A 15,759-nucleotide genomic window follows, 5' to 3' on the forward strand; every position below is an offset into this window, starting at 1 on the left:
AGATTCTGCCTATTGTCTGTAAGCAAGAACTGAATCCTGGCCTTGATTTTTTTTTTTAACATCGTTCTTAGGCTTAGCCCGACACCTGCTGTCCACTGTCCATGTCCTCTGGGAAAAGACCCAGGACAGACCCATTCTTCCACCTTTTCTTTTCCAGAGAGAAAGTCTACTCTGTCGGTAAATCCATGTGTGAACGATTAAGAGACCTTATCCCCAGGCAAATGTTTGAAATAGCTATCCAGGCAGCTCTCGGAAACAAAATAATTGCCAGAGAAACGTAAGTCGATATGCTTAACTTGGTTTTAAAAGATAACTGCATAGCTTTCTTTTCTTTTTCAATTCTCTTCGGAATTTTTTTTTTAGTGACTACTTATGCTCAGCTTACAACAGTTCGCTTAGTGGCCGTTCAGAGTTACAACAGCACGAAAAAAAAAAAGTGACTTACGAGCATTATAACACTTCAGATCCAGGCTCTTAATATTAATATCATCTGAATATTAACATGGAATTTAGTCCTTAGTCACGGAGATTCATTAGGAGGGAATAGGTGGCATGGAGGACTGGGTTTCCATAATAGCTGAAATGATGCAATTTGCAGTTTATGAACTATTTGGCGAGCATCCGCAAAAGGAATAAAAATTAAAATACGTAAAACATTTGAAATGAAAGAAGGGAGATTCTCTTGACAGGCAGGGTGTTTACATTACATGAGCTGATCACAGCAGATGTCAAAATTCTCCCTGATAAAAGTGTTCTTTTTGATATATGAAAAATAGGCTGATTATATTATATATAACATATCCAGTTATATGAGCACCTAGAGGTGGAACTCTCGCCTCACAATCTGTGGGTTCGGTCCTAGGTAACGGCAGTTATTTCTCTCTCTGGGCACAATGAATAATTGTCTACTGTGAACTTCGCATAGGTGTCAGGAAGGGTAGCCAGCCAGTAAACACTCAGCTCCATTCAGTCATCCTAACTCCACCCCAATGCAAGGGATTACAGCAGTGGTTCTCAACCTGTGGGTCGGGACCCCATTTGGGGTCGATCGACCATTTCACGGGGGTCGCCAAGCAAGGCTGTCCGCCATTTTTTTTGTCCGCCATTTTTTCCCCTTTTCCGGCGGGTGCCTTACCTCCCTTGAGCTGGGCCAGCTGGTGGTCGGCCTGCTCTGTCTCTGCCGCTTGCCAGCTATGCCTTGGCCGGCGCAGGGGGCGGAACCACGCATGCGCGGCACTCCCGGGCAGGGAAAGTCCTCGACTTACGACTGGTTGGGTAGTCCTCGACTTACGACCGGTTTAGTCCTCGACTTACGACCGGTTGGGGTCACGGCATTAAAAAGGTTGAGAACCACTGGATTACAGGGTGGTTAAAAGAAAAAAATATATATCCAATATTGCATTCCAGTAACTTGAAAACGGAAACTTTATTTAAATAAATTAGAAAACAAGACTAAAGATTAACTCTTAAGTAGCTGCTCAGTGTCAAAGGACATTATTGATTTGATTTGATTTCTTAGACCTGCTGATTGCAAAGGCAGCATAGGGGTTTAAAAGCACATAATTAGCGATTACTTGCTGCTTCAGAACTTCAAATTATGGAACACCCTTAGTATTATCCCTCTAAAATGCAACTCGGTTCCCTTTATTTTCCAGGATAAAACCTTTTAGGAAAGATGTTCTGGCAAAATGTGTAAGTATCTTTTTTTCCCCTGTCTATAGAGTTTAGTATTTTGTTTTTTAAAAAATCTTCTTAATGTAAATTAGCCACATTTTTTTTTAATAAGATTTAATCCACTTCATTTAAAGTTTGAGCCTGGGTTTAAATTCACCTGGAGTGTTTGATATAATTCCCATGGTTTTTTAACTTAACTTGTTATTATTTAGGATAATAGCAATGCAGAAAAAAAAAGTATCCACGTGGACTGGTAGTGTTCTGATTGCTATTATGAGTTATTAATCTGGAGTGAGGGGTCCCTGGTGGTCTCTCAGCTTGTTTCCTTGCAGACGTTTCATTACCAAACTAGGTGGTATCATCAGTGTTAGAAGGGAGTAGGGTGTGTGGAGAGAAGGACAAGGGGGAGGATGAAAGGATTGGGAAGTCCTTGGTGCTCTGAGTTTGTTTTCTTGCAGACGTTTCATTACCCAACTAGGTAACATCATCAAAGCTAGAAAGGAGGGGGATTTGCAGAGAGGAGGAGGACTGGGGGTCCCTGGTGCTCTCTGTGCTTGGTTGTTTCCTTGCAGACGTTTCATGACCCAACTAGGTAACATCACCAGTGCTAGATTGTACCTAGTTTGGGTAATGAAACGTATGCAAGAAAATAACCAAGCTCAGAGAGCACCAAGGACCCCTCATCCCTGAGCTACAAATATTCTCCTTTATAGGTATTATTAATAACAGAATCACAGAGTTGGAAGGGACCTTGGAGGTCATCTAGTCCAACCCCCTGCTCAGGCAGGAAGCCCAACACCATTTCAGACAAGTGGGCGTCCAGTCTCTTCTTTAAAACTTCTAATATTGGAATGGAGCACCCACAGCGTCTGGAAGGAAGCCGTTGCACTTATTCCACTGATCATCTGAAAACATTATTATATTATTATTATTATTATTATTATTATTATTATTATTATTATTATTATTATTATTATTATATCTTTTATTCATTAAACGTGAACCTCAGTCAACTGAACATTCAAATTGGCTGGCGCTGATGGTTGACACGGGTTGCTACCAGCATCCTAGGTGTCAACCAGGTTCCTCCTTAAAATTATTATTATTGTTATTGTTATTATTATTAACAGTACGGAGGCGATATTACCAGGAAAATGAAACTTTTGAAGAGGCAAGCCGAAGGGAAGAAGAAGATGAGGAGAATTGGGAACGTGGAGGTGCCAAAGGACGCGTTCATCAAAGTTCTCAAGAAGCAGCTCGACAAATAGACGTTGGGCTTCTTGATGACCCGTTGACCCAGCTGTTTAAAAACTGGATATTATCCTGAACTTGATCTCATCTATCCGTGTATAGATTTGACACCATCCTACTGCAGTTGTTCAATAAAGCACCAAAGCTGAGGACCTAAAAGTCTGAAATATAGTTTTAAGCATCCGAGAGCCTGACCGCCAACGTTTGATGCCATTTCTTAGAATTGTGCCTTTTGAGATCCCGGTACGTCTTTTCCCATAATTCGACTGCAATCTAGGTCTTGACATTTGCAAGCTCTTGACTACGCTAGGTAAATAAACCGGGTGTGCAGATACCGGTATCCTCGACTTAACGACCACAGTCGAGCCCAAAGTTTCCGTTGCTAAGTGAGACGTGGGGTGTATGATCCTTTGACGTGTTTCAGTGCCGTTGTAACTTGGAACGGTCAAGAAATAAACTGTTGTTAAGTCGAGGATATTGGATCTTCGGCGTGAGCTTGCTTAGTCTGTGTTTTTCAAAACTATTTCAATCTTGGTGTGGAGTATAAATTGACTTTTGATCCATTAGGATGCGGTTTGTAGGTATAAATTTAAGAATCTGCAGCGACCACATACTGGAACTAAAGTTTATTTTCCCAGGGCAGGGAAAAAAAATACAAGACAAGTGTTTTTCAAATGTGGCCATATCTTAAAGAGGCCAAGTGGTTTCAATCATGGCAACTTTTAAGATGTGTGGACTTCAACTCCCAGAATTCCCCAGCCAGCCAAGTTGGAAGTCCACACATTTTAAACTTTGCCAAGGTTGAAAATCACTGGTTTAAACAATGGCAGAGCTTCAGGGTTAGGGCTGTGAAAGGAGGAATGATGGTATTATTCAGAGAGATTTCTTGCTGCTTTCTCCACTCTTTCATTCCCACAACATTTTGAAAAACTGGGTGGAAAGTATCAAGAATAGACTTTGACGCCATGCTCTTGGGAGGCTGAACCCTGAGCAGTTTCCTTAGCTTTATCTCAAAATGCGAGAAACCAAATCCAGAAAACCCCCATCACAGTGGAGAAAGGGAGTCCGTTGCTTTGTGAAAGAAGTAATACAGCACACACACACCCCTTCCTCCTTCCCCTCAGGAGAGTTCCCAGTTCTCTTTCGATCCACAAGACGCTTGAAAAATGCAGGGCCACCACAGAAGACAGCAATATGCCTCTTTACTTCAGCTAAACTCAACACGAGTGCGGCTTAGGAGATTATAACAGTTGCATTGGCATTCAAAACAGACAAGACTCCATTGCCCGTTTCCAGCAAGACTAACCATGTAAAGCCGCCTAAATGATCCAATTCCCCCACCCTTCAAATGAGGGTTACAGCAGAAATAAATATACATTTAAGATGTATTTAAGAGGAAGGAATGAAGGATGGAGAAGAGAAAAAGAAAAAGAAAGAAAGAAAAAGAAAGAAAGAAAAAGAAAGAAAGAAAGAGAAAGAAACAAAAGGAAGGAAAGAAAGGAAGAAAAAGGAAGGAAGGAAGGAAAGAAAGAAAAAGGAAAGGAAAAGAGTAAAAAAAGAAAGGAAGGAAGCAGAGAAAAAGAACGAAGAAGGGAAGGAGGAAGGGGAAAAAAGGAAGCAAGGAAAGAAAAAAGAAAAGGAAGGAAGGAGAAAAAGGAAAGAAGGAAAAGAGTAAAAAAAGAAAGGAAGGAAGCAGAGAAAAAGAACAAAGAAGGGAAGGAGGAAAAGAAGCAAGGAAGGAAAGAAAAAAGAAAAGGAAAGAAGGAAGGAGTAACAGAGTCATGGCCATGGATTATGAACACCTGGTTGTAAAAGGTCTGCTTCTCCGTTACACTTAATGTCGAAGAGGCCAAGATCTAAAGCAAGTGTTTCTCAACCTTGACAATTTTAAGGCATGTGGACTTCAACTCCCAGAATTCCACAGCCAGCAATGCTGGCTGTGGAATTCTGGGAGTTGAAGTCCACATGCCTTAAAATTGTCAAGGTTGAGAAACACTGATCTAAAGCAACAAAGAAGTATTTATATGCAAGCCACAGAGCCAGGAGTGTCTGCAGGGTGCGATCGGGAAAAAACCACGATGGCCTGAACCCGGTTCTCAAAGTCCTTCACGCGTCATAAAAAAAGATGGAACTGAAATCGCACCGGTGGAATCTTTTTCTAACGCATCCTCCAGAGACCCCCCCTGCCAGAACATTTACTCTCCCCCCTGGAAAAGCTCGTCTTGAGTTTTATCCTCTTTTTCCTGAATTTTTCCCTAGTTTCACACGATGTAATAACGTGCAAGAAGCAAAACAGGTCTGGGGGGGGGGGGGAAACAGACGAAAAGAGGGCTTGTGACAGCACGGAGAGGAATGTACGCGCGCATTTGGACCGCCAGGATAAACGTTACCACAAGCCCCGGCCGGGTTTATAAAGAAGCTGAAGTTTTAGCCAGTTTTTTCGCAATGGGGCCTAGCAGTCTGCTCCCCCCAAAACACACTGCCAGGGTCCCGTCCCCACCCCACCCCAGCCCGCCCAGTGGCTCCAGCGTGGTTCCGTCCTTCAATTTTGCTCTTTCATACTACGCAGAGGCTCCACGAGTTTGTTGTGCACGTGCATTAAACCTTGAAGATTAAAAAAATAAATCTTGTTATTACTCGTATTACTAGTTAACGTTATGCCGTTCCTACGGCAGGCAGTCAATCTGGAAGGGACCTTGGAGGTCTTCTAGTCCAGCCCCCTGCTCAGGCAGGAAACCCTATACCATTTCAGACAAATGGCGGTCCAATCTCTTCTTAAAAACTTCCAGTGATGGAGCACCCACAACCTCTGTTGGCAAGGCGTTCCACTGGTTAATTGTTCTCACTGTTAAGAAGTTTCTCCTTAATTCCAGGTAGCTTCTCTCCTTGGTTAGTTTATAATAATAATAATAATAATAATAATAGTAGTAGTAGTAGTAGTAGTAATAATAGTAGTAGTAGTAGTAGTAATAATAAAGTTGGAAGGGACCTTGGAGGTCATCTAGTCCAACCCCCTGCTCAGGCAGGAAACCCTATACCGTTTCGGACAAATGGCTGTCCAGTCTCTTCTTAAAAACTTCCAGTTTCTATCCGTTGTTTCTTGTCCTGCCTTCTGGTGCTTTGGAAAATAAGTTGACCCCCCTCCTCTTCTTTGTGGCAGCCCCTCAGATACTGGAATACTGCTATCGTGTCGCCCCTGGTCCTTCTTTTCTCTAGACTGGCTATACCCAAATCCTGCAACCATTCCTCATATGATGACACTCACCTTTAAAATACTTCACCGTTTTAACTCTGAGTTCTAAAGTGGCATCTTCGTCACACACAAAAATTGTATGGGGATGTTGCTGGAAGGCAGAAACCGTCCACATATGGTTGACGCCTTCTTCGATGGCCTTGTATAAGGCGAAGGCTTTGTGTGCGCCCGTGATCAGAATCATAACCTGGAAGACAAGCATGGATGGATGCAGAATCAAGCAAGCTAGGAAAGCAGCAATCCCTAATTGCAACAGACGATACTAAGCTAAGGTGTCCAATCTTGGTTCTTTTGGACTTCAACTCCCAGAATTCCCCAGCCAGCCATCTTGCGTTGAAATCCACCAGTTGCCAAAGTTGGATGCCCCTGGTTTATACTGTTATTAATTGCTCTGAATTGGGAGACTAACCATAAGTCATAAAGGGGGCTGTAGTTCCCCACCTCTGCCTTAGAACCTGGGTCTTACATATTAAAATGGCCGGCTCAGGAATTCTGGGAGTTGAAGTCCACAAGCCATACAAGGGTCTGTAGTTCCCCATCTCTGCCTTAGAACCTGAGTCTTACCTATTAAAATGGCTGCCTCAAGAATTCTGGGAGTTGAAGTCCACAAGTCATAAAGGGGGCCGTAGTTCTCCACCTCTGCCTTAGAACCTGAATCTTACCTATTAAAATGGCTGCCTCAAGAATTCTGGGAGTTGAAGTCCACAAGTCATAAAGGGGGTCGTAGTTCCCCACCTCTGCCTTAGAACCTGAATCTTACCTATTAAAATGGCTGCCTCAAGAATTCTGGGAGTTGAAGTCCACAAGTCATAAAGGGGCCGTAGTTCCCCACCTCTGCCTTAGAACCTGGGTCTTACATATTAAAATGGCCGGCTCAGGAATTCTGGGAGTTGAAGTCCACAAGCCATAAAAGGGGTCATAGTTCCCCACCTCTGCCTTAGAACCTGAATCTTACCTATTAAAATGGCTGCCTCAGGAATTCTGGGAGTTGAAGTCCACAAGCCATAAAAGGGGTCGTAGTTCCCCGCCTCTGCCATGGAGATTTAGTCATGGACATTTGTAGTGCGCTAATTCTAAAGGCCGTGACTTATATATACAGCACTCCAGTTTTCAGATACATTTTAAAAAATGCAAATATAAAGACGGATGTTCTGACCTCCCTGGCATCCATGACTGTTCCCACGCCAACGGTTAAGGCCATAGTTGGAACCTTAGATAAATCACCATCGAAGTATTTCGCATTCGCCAGAATGGTATCCATGGCGAGAGTTTTCAATCTGGTTCTTGACACCAAACTGGATCCCGGTTCGTTGAAAGCGATATGACCGTCAGGGCCAATGCCTTGGAAAGACCACAAATGACAAAAGCGGTGTGGGCGAGGCACGCTTGGCCAGGAACACTCGACTTACGTCCACAGTTGAGCTCAAAGTTTAGGCTGAGACGTTTGTGAAGTGAGTTTTGCCCCATTTTGCGACTTTTCTTGCCAGAGTTGTTAAGATAGTAACCCGGTTGTTAAGTGAGTTTGGCTTCCCCCATTGACTTTGCTTGTCAGAAGGTCGCAAAAGAGGATCACGTGACCCCCCCTGGGGACACTGCCTCCGTCATGAGTGTGAGTCAGTTGGCGAAGCATTTGGAATTTTGATCACGAGACCCTGGGGATGTCACAAAAGTCCTAAGTGTGAAAAACGATCCTAAGTCGGTTTTTTCAGTGCCGTTGTAACTTTGAACGGTCACTAAATGAACTGTTGTAAGCCGAGGACGCCCTGAACAACCAACCTCTATGGAAAGGGAAACAAACACCCAACTAGTAGGCATCTGTAAGGACCGTCTGCAAAGAATCCCAAGGAGTGCTTCAGGGCCTGAATCAAAATACCGTTTGTTAGCAATTTTGTGGGGTTGTGCCAGACTTTACACCCAGGTCGCAAAATCTGGAACACAAACACGGCACCCGTCTGCCGCTCTTTAAAGCAGCCGTGTCTTTTTCTGCTAAGGGCAGCTTCACGATTCCTAAGAAAAGACAACAGTTGCCATAAACATTTGCAGACAGACGCTAGAGTTGGGCACTTACGTGCTCTTGAAGCACTGCTGGAGATCAACAGGGAAGCACTGCACATTAATCCGTGGAATTAAAACTCCGTAGACTTTTAGGGAGAATTCACCCTGTCTTCCATTGCAGCCTGCTGAAACCTTTTTGGGGTTCTACTTTAAGACCCTCCCCCTAAGAAGGCACCCGGACCCTTCGTGGTGGCGGGTCAGACCCACTATGAAGTAAAGCGTATTCTTGATTCTAGAATTTTTAAAAGGGAAATTGCAGTACTTAGTACGATGGAAGGGATATTCGTTGTCTGAAGCCACTTGGGTAAAAGTCTAGCGATGTGAAAGCTGACAGACTCATTAAAAGTTTCTAGAAGAAACACCCTAACAAACCGAGAGACAGTCCCTAACATATGCTTTTGTTTACGATGCAGGATCTGTCCTTTTTGGACAGAGTTGGAGATGCAACCATTTTTTTCTTATGTTTTGCTTTTAGAGTTAGAGCTAGAGTTAGATGATGCTGGGGGAAAGAATCTGCATGAGAGTTTAGCTACACATAACAATACTGGACCTAGTGTGAGAACCAAGGTGATTGAAATAAGAGATGATAAGAATTGGCGGGCTGGAGAACTGGAGGGGAAGCCTGCATTTCAAACTAATTGGAGAATGTGATTTATGACTGTTAATTGGAGAAGGGAATTGTGTTTTGATACTATGTGCTCATCCCCTCACCCATTGATCAAGCGTCTGAGAAGCGGAGGGTACAGTATTCACAAAGTGCCTGGCCTCTTTCTTTGAGAACAAATAGTTTCAATAGCTGTTAGGAATAATTCAAAATTACTAGGGGAAAAACAGGCTAGAATACAGGAGTAAGCAGTGTGGCAACGGAAAAATGAAAACAGGCAGTTCTCAACTTACGACAGTTCAAAGGCCCTGAAAAAGGTGACTTTTGACCATTTTTCACCCTTATGTTCACAGCAGCATCACCACGGTCACGTGATCCAAATTCAGACGCTTGGCAACTGACTTGTTTTTATGACGGTACCCGTGTCCCGGGCTCATTTGATCCCCTTTTGCCACTTTCTGACAAGCAAAGCCAAGGGGGGGGATCCAGATTCATTTTACAACCGTGCTACTAACTTAAAAGCTGCAGAGATTCGCTTAACGACTCTGGCAAAAAAGGTCGTAAAATGGGGCAAAACTCAAAACAAATGTCTCACGTGGCAACATAAATTTGCGGCTGAAGTCCCGGACTACCTGTATCATTTTATTCCTCTAAGCAACGATACTTCAATAGTACCTTGTACTAATTGGATTACTCACTGATGGTTTCAGTTTTTTGCTTAAGCTCACCTCCAACAAACAGTTCGATTCCTCCAGCTTCTTCTATCTTCTTTTCAAAGGCGTCGCACTCTGCTTTTAGATCCGGTGCGTTCCCATCGAGAATATGGGCATTGTTTGGATCTATATCAATATGCTTAAAAAAATTGTTCCACATGTAAGAATGATAGCTCTCCGGGTGATTCCTCGGAAGGCCTGGAACCAAAGCAGAGCTGTTTAATTAGTGGATCTCAAGGAAAATTGAAATGGATAGGGAAGGTGTACCGAAGCATGCAACTCTATCCGAGGTTGCGTTAACACTGCAAATCTGAGCCCCCGTCACCAACACAGGTGTGCTTAAAAAAAAAAAAAGGCAAACTTACCTACGTATTCATCAATATTGAATGTCTTCACATATTTAAAAGAGAGATCCCCTCTTTTGTGATAGTCTATCAGCTTCTGGTAGCATCCCAAAGGCGTGCTTCCTGCATCAAGCAAACGTTTCGTTATCCCGGGGCGCTAAGAAAAATACCTTTCACTGGAATTGCAAAAGATGAGAGGGGATCACAAGTCCAGTTATGATTATATCATGAGCCCTGGTTAGGGGCAGGGGTTAGAAGGCAGGATTGCGGGCTGACTCTGCCCACTGACAGCAGTTTGATCCTGACCGGCTGACTCAGCCTTCCGTCCTTCCGAGGTCGGTAAAATGACCCAGATTGTTGGGGGGAGGCAAAAGGCTGACTCTATAAACTGCTTAGAGAGGGCTGTAAAGCCCTGTGAGACAGTATATAAGTCTAGGTGCTATTGCTATTTCGATTGCTATCTATCTATCTATCTATCTATCTATCTATCTATCTATCTATCTATCATCTATCTACCTATCATCTACCTATCATCTATCTACCTATCATCCATCTATCATCTATCTATCTATCTATCTATCTATCTACCTATCTATCTATCTATCTATCTATCTATCTACCTATCTATCTATCTATCTACCTATCATCTATCTACCTATCATCCATCTATCTATCTACCTATCATCCATCTATCTATCTATCTATCTATCTATCTATCTATCTATCTACCTACCTACCTACCTACCTACCTACCTACCTAGTCTAGCTATCTCTAACTATCTATCTATCATCACTATCCTATCTATCTATCTATCTATCTATCTATCTATCTATCTATCTACCTATCATCTATCTACCTATCATCTATCTATCTATCTATCTATCTATCTATCTATCTATCTATCTATCTATCTATCTATCTATCTACCTACCTACCTATCTAGTCTAGCTATCTCTATCTATCTATCATCACTATCCTATCTATCTATCTATCTATCGATCTATCTATCATCACTATCCTATCCTATCCTATCCTACCCACCCACCCACCCACCCATCTATCTATCTATCTATCATCTATCTATCATCTATCTACCTATCATCTACCTATCATCTATCTACCTATCATCCATTTATCTATCTATCTATCTATCTATCTGTCTGTCTGTCTATCTATCTATCTATCTATCTATCTATCATCTATCTATCTATCTATCTACCATCTATCTACCTATCATCCATCTATCTATCTACCTATCATCTATCTATCTATCTCTCTATCTCTCTATCTCTCTATCTATCTATCATCTATCTCAATCTCTCTCTCTCTATCTTATCTATCTATCTATCTATCTATCATCTATCTCAATCTCTCTCTCTCTCTCTCTCTATCTATCTATCATCTATCTACCTATCATCTATCTATCTATCTACCTACCTACCTATCTAGTCTAGCTATCTCTATCTATCTATCTATCATCACTATCCTATCTATCTATCTATCTATCTATCTATCTATCTATCTATCTATCATCACTATCCTATCCTATCCTATCCTATCCTATCCTATCCTACCCACCCACCCACCCACCCACCCACCCATCTATCTATCTATCTATCTATCTATCTATCTATCTATCTATCTATCTATCTATCTATCTATCTATCTATCTATCTATCCATCCATCTTTATCTGTAGTGGCACAGGGGTAGAATGCAGTATTGCAGGCTGACTCTGCCCTCAGCCAGGAAGTTCGATCCTGACCTGCTCAAGATTGCCTCAGCCTTCCGAGTTTGGTAAAATGAGGACCCAGATTGTTGGGGGCAAGATGCTGACTCTCTAAACTGCTTAGAGAGGGCTGTAAGTCTAGGACAGTGCTATTGTTATTTTGATTGCTATCTATCTATCATCTATCCATCTATCTACCTATCTACCTACCTACCTACCTATCATCTATCTATCTACCTATCCATCCATCTTTAGCCGTGGTGGCTAAAGTTACAACGGTATTGAAAATTAAGTGGAAGAGAGAGGGGGAGGGAATGAGGGAGGGGGAGAGAGGGAGGGAGGGGGAATTAGGGAGAGGGAGGAACGAAGAAAGAGAGAGAGGGAATTAGGGAGAGGGAGAGAGGGAGGAACAGAGAAAGAGAGGGAGAGAGGGAGGGAGAGGGAATTAGAGAGAGGGAGAGAGAGGGAGGAATGGAGAAAGAGAGAGGGAGAGGGAGGGGAGGGAGGGAGAGAGACAGAAGAAAATTATGTTTATGTTTATGTTTATTTAGATTTGTATACCGCCCTATCTCCCTTACGGGACTCAGGGCGGTGAACAGGCGATAATAAAAATCACAATAAATATCTATTCTAAAATTAATTACCTGTCGGTAAGCCAAGGGTGAAATATCGGTTTTGGTTAGGCTTGAACTGGACGATGCGGTTACAGATGTACTTTGCCGTCCATTCGCTCGCCAAATCGTAATTTTCTAGGATTACCAGCCTCATCCTAGGGCGAAACGGCTCCCGCAAAGCAACACGCAACCGAAGCTGTGGGAGAAGCCGAGCAGATGGTGATTCCAGCAAGCCCCGTTTAGCCCAGACCGCGCTCAGCGTGTCCTTCTCAGCAACACAATCTTCAGGCCTTGAGTGTGGCTGTCCTTGACAATTCCAGAAAATGTTTTTGAATGCCAGCGCAGGGGTAACACAACGATTCTGCAAGTTCCTACAGGCCCTCCTCCACCTTGGCAACACTTTTCTGAACACCCTCGATAAAGAACATCATACAGGTGGTCCTCAGCTTACGACCACAACGGATTGACCCCCAAAATTTACGAGACATTTAATAAGTGAATTCTGCCCCATTTCACAACCTTTCTTCCCACGGTCGTTAAGCGAATCGCTGCAGTTCAGTTAGTTAACACGGTTGTTAAGTGAATCTGGCTTTGCCGGTCGCAAAAGGGGATCACGTGACAACCCCCCCCGGGACACCGCCGCCCCCCGTCATAACTATGAGTCAGTTGATCACGTGACCATGGGGAGGCCGCGACGGTCGTTAAGTGTGAAAAACGGTCACGAGTCGCTTTTTTTTAAAAGTGCCTTTGTAATTCTGAACTGTCACTAAATAAACTGTTACAAGTCGAGGACCATCTTGTTTAGACAAGATTATAGCAATGGAGCAATAAGTTCTCTAACGTGGCACCCTCAGAATGTAAAGGGCCCAATTTCCAAAACGTGCAACAGGACTTTAGAGCGTGAAGTCTGTTACATCAGAAGACAACTTAACTGAGGAGAACCAGATAAATCTCCTAAATTGTGAAACTAGGCATTTGGATGTTACTTTTTTTTTTTCTAGAACAAAACAGAAGTTTCCTATGGATGAGGCGTGAATTTCCTTCCTCTTTTTAAAGTTCAGCAATAAATAGCAGGTTTAAAATGCTGCAGCGTCTGTGTGGGTGTGTGGGTATATGAAGAATGGTGATTTTTGAGAGCTGAATGCAATGAAATTTCATTTTAATGTATGCTGGTTAGGGTACATTTAAAGTGACAATAAAGCTTTTGTTCTATTCTATTTCTAATTCTACTCTATTTCTAACTCTATTCTGTTCTTCATTTCTTCTATTCCATTCTATTCTACAGTATTCTAATATTCTATTCTAATTCTATTCTATTCCATTCCATAGTATTCTAATATTCTATTCTATTCCTTTCCATTTCATTCCATTCCACAGTATTCTAATATTCTATTCTATTCTATTCCATTCCATTCCACAGTATTCTATTCTATTCTATTCTGTTCCATTTTATTCCATTCCATTCCATTCCATTCCACAGTATTCTATTCTATTCTATTCCATTCCACAGTATTCTAATATTCTATTCTATTCTATTCCTTTCCATTTCATTCCATTCCACAGTATTCTAATATTCTATTCTATTCTATTCCATTTCATTTCATTCCATTCCACAGTATTCTAATATTCTATTCTATTCTATTCTATTCTATTCCTTTCCATTTCATTCCACAGTATTTTAATATTCTATTCTATTCTATTCTATTCCATTCTACAGTATTCTATTCTATTCTATTCTATTCTATTCTATTCTATTCCTTTCCTTTCAATTTCATTCCATTCCACAGTATTCTAATATTCTATTCTATTCTATTCTATTCCTTTCCATTTCATTCCATTCTACAGTATTCTAATATTCTATTCTATTCTATTCTATATTCCATTCCATTCTACAGTATTCTAATTTTCTATTCTGTTGTATTCCTCAGTAACAAAATAGAAACATACCAGAAGGGATACAGTGTTCAAACTAAGTTCTTTTTTTTAAAAACAAAAACACCCTGGATGGCAGTCTACATTAAACATCCGTCAAAAAAACATGGCACCCCTTGCAGGAAAAGGTAATCAAGAAGCAACCCTAGGATGAGAAGCGAAAGGTCTTCAAAGGAAAACCAAGAAGAGTCCAGGCGCCTCCTGAAAAAAAAAGCCCCTTTGCAAAGGATTTCCAGGCTTCCCCACCCACCCACCGCCTGCGTGCAGGATGCTTGCAAAGGCGCCCACCGGGCTTGGCCAGCCCAGCCACGAACTCTTCCCCACCCACCCACCCAAGACAAAAATAAATAAATAAATAAATTTTAAAAAAGCCCCACCGCCTGTCGGAGCTCACCTGGCGCTGGGAGCTGCCCGGGGATCTTGCAAGGGAGGGCGGGGCCAAGGCTTCCGGGATGAGCCCCGCCCACTTTGGCTCCCGCGGCCGGGATCCGAGCGAAAGGGCGGCGCTCCGCGAGGGAGGGAGGGAGAGAAGGAGAGCCGAAGAAGCCACCGCGCGTGCGCAGTGACAGGGGGGGCAGTGGGAGGCTGCGGGAGTGTTTGCCTTGGAAGGAAGGAAGGAAGGAAGGAAGGAAGGAAAGAGGGAGAGGGAAGGAAGGAAGGAATGAAGGAAGAGTATGAAAGAGAGGGAAGGAAGGAAGAAAGGAAGGAAAGAAAAGAAAGAAGAGTATGAAAGAGGGAAAGGGAAGAAAGAAAGAAAGAAAGAAAGAAAGAAAGAAAGAAAGAAAGAAAGAAAGAAAGAAAGAAAGAAAGAAGAGAATGAAAGGGTGAGGGAAGGAATGAAGGAAGAGTATGAAAGAGGGAAGGAAGGAAGAAAGGAAGGAAAGGAAAGAAGAGTAAGAAAGAGGGAAAGGGAAGAAAGAAAGAAAGAAAGAAAGAAAGAAAGAAAATAAATAGAGGAAGGAGAAGGATGCAGGGAAGTAAGGGAGGAAATGGGAATGAGAAAGAAGAAAAAGACAGGAAGGAGGAAAAACAAAAGGAGGAAGGGAAAGATAGGAAGAGAAAGAAGGAAAAGGTAGGGAGGAGGAAAAATGGAAGGGAGAAAAAGAGGTGAAGGAAAAGTTAGTTAGGGAGGGAGGGAGGGAGGGAGGGAGGAAAAGATAGGAAGGAGGAACAATAGAAGGAAGGAAGGAAAAGAAGAGAAAGAAGGAAAAGGTAGGAAGGAGAAAAAAATAGAAGGAAGGAAGAAAAAGATAGGAAGAAAGAAGGAAAAGGTTGGAAGGAGAAAAAATGGAAGGAAAATAAATGAAGGAAGAAAATAAGACAGGAAAGAAGGGAGAAAGGAAGAGAAGGATGGATGGATGGATGATAGAGAGATAGATAGGATAGACAAAGGGAGGAAGAAAATTTGCCTATGCAATAAAGGTACCCATAAAAATTTGTATCCATGTAAGCTATCGGTAATACCAATTAGGTCCTCCTCCATGTAATTTCTTCACACAAGACCAAAAGATTTACCAATGATTCTAACACATTCTATTAAAAGAGCATCTCTAATGCTACTGGTTGCCTCCTTAGTTTGAACGGCTAATT

The 15,759-nt window shown here is 42.3% G+C and overlaps 2 protein-coding genes across 2 annotated transcripts in view; one reads left to right on the forward strand and one right to left on the reverse strand.

Moving 5' to 3' along the window:
• The window catches only part of GUF1 (GUF1 homolog, GTPase), a gene marked incomplete in the record, with an annotated part of 23,904 nt that extends 20,827 nt beyond the window's left edge, over positions 1-3,077 (forward strand). Inside the window, 4 exon segments of the mRNA XM_015827369.2 lie at positions 158-277; positions 1,656-1,692; positions 2,805-2,865; positions 2,868-3,077. Of these exon segments, the coding sequence (XP_015682855.2) occupies positions 158-277; positions 1,656-1,692; positions 2,805-2,865; positions 2,868-3,001 (352 nt within the window).
• Positions 3,078-5,453: 2,376 nt separating this feature from the next.
• On the reverse strand, positions 5,454-12,427 carry GNPDA2 (glucosamine-6-phosphate deaminase 2). Its single transcript, XM_015827365.1, has 6 exons — positions 12,268-12,427; positions 9,916-10,017; positions 9,566-9,748; positions 7,335-7,519; positions 6,191-6,365; positions 5,454-5,529 (listed from the first exon to the last, which is right to left on the reverse strand). The coding sequence occupies exons 1-6, from the start codon at positions 12,389-12,391 to the stop codon at positions 5,468-5,470; spliced, it is 831 nt and encodes a 276-aa protein (XP_015682851.1). The 5' UTR covers positions 12,392-12,427; the 3' UTR covers positions 5,454-5,467.
• Between the last annotated feature and the right edge of the window lie 3,332 nt (positions 12,428-15,759).

Source organism: Protobothrops mucrosquamatus, unplaced genomic scaffold (genome assembly GCF_001527695.2).
Source record: "Protobothrops mucrosquamatus isolate PMUCROS unplaced genomic scaffold, P.Mucros_1.0 scaffold3651, whole genome shotgun sequence".
NCBI lineage: Eukaryota > Metazoa > Chordata > Lepidosauria > Squamata > Viperidae > Protobothrops > Protobothrops mucrosquamatus.

Excerpts from the sequence above, each read along its gene's own strand:
- GNPDA2 (XM_015827365.1), bottom strand. The coding sequence starts at position 12,391 with ATGAGGCTGGTAATCCTAGAAAATTACGATTTGGCGAGCGAATGGACG. Across the intron at positions 10,018-12,267 it reads CACCCTTGGCTTACCGACAG|GAAGCACGCCTTTGGGATGC; the intron begins GTAATTAATTTT and ends TGCTTGATGCAG. Across the intron at positions 9,749-9,915 it reads CAATATTGATGAATACGTAG|GCCTTCCGAGGAATCACCCG; the intron begins GTAAGTTTGCCT and ends CTTTGGTTCCAG.